Genomic DNA, 6000 nt, shown 5'->3' with positions numbered 1-6000 from the left:
TTTGATAGATTGTATTTTTCACTTGTGGTTAAGCAGTCTCTTTCACAGCATCATTGCTTACCTTTTGCCACTACATAGAGGTTCCCAGCATGGATCAGGGTCCTGTTGTACCAGATATCATAAAAATGGATAAGAAAAGACAGGAACTGCAGTCTTGTGTTTCTAGGCTGTCTTTTCATGGTCCTGACAACCCCAGCCTTGTGGTGAGTTTTCTACTGATACTAGTTGAAATGGTTTTGAAGGGAAGAAGTCTGTTGGAGGGAAGCTAGTAGGCAGTTACTGCCTTTGGTTGGATGGGGTTAAGTGTGTGTTTCAGTCACATATTTAACGCTTCTATGTGTGCTGAATGACCAGGTAGTTTAGTTTAGTGTGGAAGACTGCGCCAGGGTTATTGCACCATTTCAAACAAATACGATCAGATTTTCAAAATTAACTATAAAGGGTTCCAACTCTTAAATCCGAAATCCATCAAAAATAAAAGAATATGGTAGCTAGACAATACTTCTGTACAATTTTACACCTTCTGTCTCAAATTAAAATATTTGGAGCTGTGGTGTCTGTTCCTAAATCCCCACCCCCACCAGTAATTTTGTTCATATGTTATCCATAAATCTTGTCTGTTCTAAGTGTTCCAACTAACAGTTAGGCAAAACGTTTAGCATAATGATATGATTAACAGAGTCCATTTTTTTGGCAGCCTCAATGCTGTTTTTCTGAAGCAAGCATTGCAGTTTATCCTGATTAGAGATACGAAGGAATTCTTCTTCTTGGAGGTTTTTTTCCTTTTTTCTTTTTTCTTCTGTAGTATGAGGATTTAGGGGTTCTGCATTCATTTTTCAGGCGTATTTTGTGTGATTTGGCTGGATCTTTGAAGTGGTAATATTATAAATCTCCCAATCACCATTGCCCAATCTGTTTTAGTATTCAAGTGCCTAATTTCTGTTTGTAATCTGATTACTGGCTTGAGCTGCTCCAGCTTGCAGCCTATTGCTATGCATTTACTGTACTCCCTAGGATGCGATAGCCTGACAGCTCCAGTCCTGTGCTATGAAAAATCTCTACGCGATATTGCTAAGACAGGCCTAGGGCTGTGGCTGGTTGAGAATTAGCTGCTATTGTAGTTTCTCTTTGCTGAATCCTTTGTTTGTGCAACCATGTTCAGAAATCCTTGGATCTCCAGCTATTTGGGAAATGTTAAATACTCTGAGGAACAAGGTAAGAGTTCCAAGTAGATAGGAGAAAATGCAGTTCATTTGTGTGTGTTTAATCTTTCTTGTATATATGTGTGCATGTGTAAATATTGTTTGACTGGATCTTTCTGCAGCTACATTAGCTACTTTAGTAATTAGTATGCAGTTAGTCACCTAGGCTATTTCTTTATTTCCTAAAGGACACTTTTGAAAGATCCGATTAGATGGATCTTTTAATTAGCTTAACTTGCCACCGACTTAGGGCCTTTAAATATACTAAGTAAGACTGGAAGGTTGCATCTACTTTTTTTTATTAAAATTCAGCATTTTTGATTTCCTGTGTATTAAATTATTGGTAGTGGTTTTATCTGGTAGTTTGTACCCAAGAGGGAGGGGGACTAGACTGAACAAATGGTTAAACTTGTGAGCAAGTTTGATTTACACTTCAGTAAATATACTCTTGGTTTTAAATACAAATATTTAAAATTGTTTTAATGTGGTTATGAGCATGTTTAGAATTCCTCAGTGAAAGAAGGAACAAAATGCTGTTGCAAAGATTTTCCTTCTGTGTATTAGGTACTGCGAGGGTGGATTTTTTTCTTTAAATTAACCATTGAATTAAGACTGTGTTAAACTGATGTTTCTTTTGTAGGCATATTTATTTTCTTTTGAAGCAGAGTTGTTTTACTTTTTCTCCTGTGTTTGTATTTAATTTTAAAACTTCCATATTGTAGTAAGTTTTATTGAACTTTAATCCTCCTACATGGGGTTAAATTTGAACAGGAGGAAATACGTAAAATATCAAAATAATATAACAGTATAAGGGGGGGGGGAAATTGCCCCTGTGAAATATAGCAAAGGTTTAAGATGTTTTTGAGGTATTATAGATGTCATATGTATGAATGTTACTGAATGTGTTTAATGGGTAGCAAGAGCCAGACTAGCTTGTGTGCCCCCTCTTAGCAGCCCTTCTCCCTCCCATCTCCCAAGCAAATCAATGAAAGCTACTTTCTTCCCTTCCAGTATCCCCTCTCCAGTTTTGCCTAGGGTAGGGAGAATTTCTCTGTGGTCTACGTGTGGTTTTCATGGTGGACAGCTGTTTTAGTGCCAAAACCTATAGGATGGGTTATATCCTGTTACAACAGCTATAAATTTAAGATATGTCTGGTTCTGATTAGCTAAACTGATACTGAGCTGGGCTTTTTAAGTTACTGCATACTCTTCTCACAGTAATGTAAATCTAGCCTTTTTAGAGGATACTTATGGCATGGAATATTCTTTTTAATGTTGTAGTGTAAAATATAATACTTTCTATACCATTCGTACTGTTTTTCTTATAATGCTCTATTTTTGTCTAACAAGATGTTTCTTTGTCATCTGCATGCTTTATTCTCCATTTACTTGGAAAGAGAAAATGAATGTTAACAAAAACAGGGAAAAGTTGCCTATTAAAGTTGAAGAATGCTATTAGCAAAGCTGCTTGAAATCTGCACTGACTTGTAGCAGATGACTAAAAAACGCCTTTTTGCACATTTTAAGCCTCTTTATCAACCTGGTTTTTTGTTTTGTTGGTTTTTTCTCTTCTCTTCTCCTAAATCTGCATACCTGCAGAGGTGGTAGAAAGAAGTGGAAGAGGGGAGGAGGGTGAAAATTTTTCAAAGGCATAGACAAGAGATACACTCTCTAAGTTAAGACCCATGTCGTCAGCTATAATTTTCATTAAACCTTTTCTGCAAAAATAAAGAAACATCCTACCTAGACTTTAAAATACTTTGTATTAGCAAAACGGCCTTTGAAATATTTAAATCTCAGCTCTGAGGTAGAGTAAAAGGGGTGTAGCTGCTTTTGAATTGTTCTAAAGTACAGGTTGTGTAATATTCACGTCTGTCTTTTAAAAATAAAATGAATACTGCATCAGTGACCAATTGTTTCTTAACTTAGGGTCTTGGGATATTAGAGTTAACACAGATGAGGATGGAAGGCCATTTTCCCATCGGAAGTAAATTATTAGTAGCTTCATGTGTTTTTCAACAGCAGTCACAGAGCAGGTACTCCCCTGCTTCCTGGCTAGGAGTTCTCTAATGTCTCTTAATAGCATCCTCATTGTTGAATGGAGGGAGCTGGTACATGGAGCACTGGTCCCCCTTGCCACTGGTCATCATTTAAATCCTCTGATGATGCTCTTCACTGCAGAAATGAAAAAGTTAAATTGGGGGGAGATATGGGAAATTGCCCATTGCTTGTTATGGTTCACAAAGCTTTGGGAACCTAGTAACTTTGTAATACATGCTTTTTGAATATAAGGCTGCATCTCACACAGATGTGTAAACACGTGTTCCTCTCTGAAGGAGAAGGTAAGCATGTTCAGGCTATTCAGAAAAAAACCTGGAACTTCCAAATAGTAGAAAACCTTCAGAAATATTTCGGTCTTGCATGGTGTAATACTGTTGTTGCAACAGATCCTTAGCTGGACCTCTCAGACTTCTGCAGTGAATATGCAGTTTTTATAGTGTTCCTAGGCTTCAGCCAAAAAGGCTTTTACTGTTTGCAGCATTTCACATTTGCAGAGTGCTTCATAAACATGTCTGCTGCCTGTTTTATAAGCTGGGAAACTGAGTCAAGGAGTTTAAATGATACTGCAGTGCTGTACCATGAATACTGGGATTAGAACGTGGCAGTTCCATAAAGTGTTGATGCTTTGATATGTTTACTTATATACTCATTTTTGCAAGGCTTTGGTTTATCACCATCTTGGATGTGACAGCTTATGCTCCTTTGACTAGAACGAAGTCCTTTGTATGGTCTTTTTCAGTGAAAAAGAACAATGATTGGAGACTACAACCTAGCTTCCTAAAAGTTTCTCTATTGAAGCATGTTCACTATGGTGTGTTTTCTTTTCGTTTCACAGATTTTGACAAAGAAAACTCAGTCAGATTTAAACCTTCACGATTGCTCCAAAGAAAGGGAGCATTAAGGTAAGGTCAAGTTTTTCTTGCCCAGTGAGGATGACTGGTTGCACGATTGTAACTTGCTTGAATCTGATTATTCTTTTGTCAGGGCAAATTATTATTGGTCCTCTTGCAGGACCAAGCTTTTGCATAAAGCAGATGCTCTGAACAGGTATTGAAAACACTTAACTGCCTTCGAAGTGATGTGAAAATTTTTAGCTTGCATTGCTAAGGGAAAAGTCTTACTCTGCACTGAGCCTCCTGCCACTGCAATGCCCATTTTTCTTTGCATGGCACAAACACAGTACAGACATCTAGTGAACCGGCTTGGAAAACTGGTCTGTCTAAAAAAGAAGGTGGCTGAAGTGGGTGAATTAATTATACAGCCATACAGAGAGCTTTGTCAGCACATGGGAGGGGGATGCCGCAGAGATGAATGGAGAGGTGACGCTGCTTCCTTGCAGGGCCATGCTACCTCGTGCCTGCAGTCTTAGGGCACAGTTCCACAAGGCTGAGTCAGGGGATACAGTTCAAAGTTAAGCAAGGTGGTAGGTCACATTCCCTCTCTCTTCCCATCCTCACTCTGACTGCTTTTGGTGTCCACCTTTGCTCTTGCTGGACTCATTCATAACAGTGCAGAGGGGAGCTCAGGGAGTTGGGAATTGACTTCTGCCCCAGCAACGAGCTGTTTTGTTGGCTCAGCTGCACAGGAATACACCACCTTTAGGCACCCAGGCTTATGTGTGCAGGCATCTTTTCAGTCAACGCACACCTTCTGGAGTGCACCTGATTCCATATAATATTGTTTTTTAGAGATGGAAGGAATTAGGTGTACAAGATGCATTGTGTTATGGAAGGCAAGTAGTGGAAGGTAGAAGTGGGAGTAGAAGAGAAGGATATGACTGTAGAACAGACCTTTTACATAACAGTCCAGGGAAGGAAATACTCCTTGGAGGCAGAAAAAGAGAAGAAAAATGAATGCCAAGCATCTAGCTGGCAGGTATAAAAGCAGATTTTCATGCATGTGTTTCAATCACGAAATCTCAGTGTATCCCATAGCTTTAATCCAGGTGGCAAGGTAGTGTGATCAGTGGCATTTGGATCAAACTTGTGCTTGCTTTTGGGCATGTAACTAGGTTAGTGGGGCAGCTATTTAGAAATTGTATGCTGCTGCTGCAGCAGCAGATGAAGTTTTCATCTTGGAATCCCTGATGTATAGAAGCAGCCCGCACTTACCTGGGAAGTTGCAAGAGCAGTATAACTACTGAGACTGTCAAATACTTTACTAATGTCACATTACACATTGTGACAAAAACTGTTGAGACTGTGAAATATTGTTGCCTGTGTTTTAATAGGAATCATATGAATTCCTGAACATTGGAGAGTATAATGGGTTTGTTGGGAACCTGAGACCAAACCACACATAAATCCTACATGAAACAAACTCATGGGACCTCATGCTGTTGATTGCATTTCATAAACCATGATCATAGGCTAAATTTCAGGCAAGCAAAGGAGAAGTTCCTCTTGCAGTATCCAGATTTAACAGGGACTTTAAAAAGAAAGAGTTCTTGCAAACTGCTAAATTCTTTCATTCATTTAGAGAAACCTATATATGCCTTAAATTGTTTGAATAATGAATGTGCATAGCCTAGCTATTAAGTGCAGAGATTTCTGGTGCTGCTTCTCAGAATCTGCACCTAAATTTAGAGCATGATTTCAGAAATTAAGAAAAGTAAAGGTGAGTAGATGTAGTAGATGTAGTTCTATAACAGGATTGCCCATGAGTTTGGAAGTACAGTGTACTTGGCATCCAAGTCTGACAATCACACCCTGCTTAAGTCACTAAATTGATGATGCAG

General features: G+C 38.8%; 1 protein-coding gene across 3 annotated transcripts in view; it reads left to right on the top strand.

Moving 5' to 3' along the window:
• The first annotated feature begins 1012 nt into the window (after positions 1-1012).
• SVIL (supervillin) overlaps positions 1013-6000 on the top strand; it is a 74214-nt gene continuing 69226 nt past the window's right edge. For 2 of the 3 annotated variants that reach the window (XM_037387177.1, XM_037387176.1), the window contains exons 1-2: positions 1016-1215; positions 4099-4165. In XM_037387177.1, coding sequence (XP_037243074.1) covers positions 1155-1215; positions 4099-4165 — 128 coding nt within the window. In that variant the 5' untranslated portion in view covers positions 1016-1154. Of the gene's footprint in view, positions 1216-4098; positions 4166-6000 lie in introns of all 3 variants that reach the window. The other variant, XR_005104145.1, reaches the window with a different exon arrangement.

Source organism: Falco rusticolus, chromosome 4, assembly GCF_015220075.1.
Source record: "Falco rusticolus isolate bFalRus1 chromosome 4, bFalRus1.pri, whole genome shotgun sequence".
Lineage (NCBI taxonomy): Eukaryota > Metazoa > Chordata > Aves > Falconiformes > Falconidae > Falco > Falco rusticolus.
The sequence above is the reverse complement of the archived record's forward strand: the minus strand, read 5'-3'. Positions and strand labels throughout refer to the sequence as shown.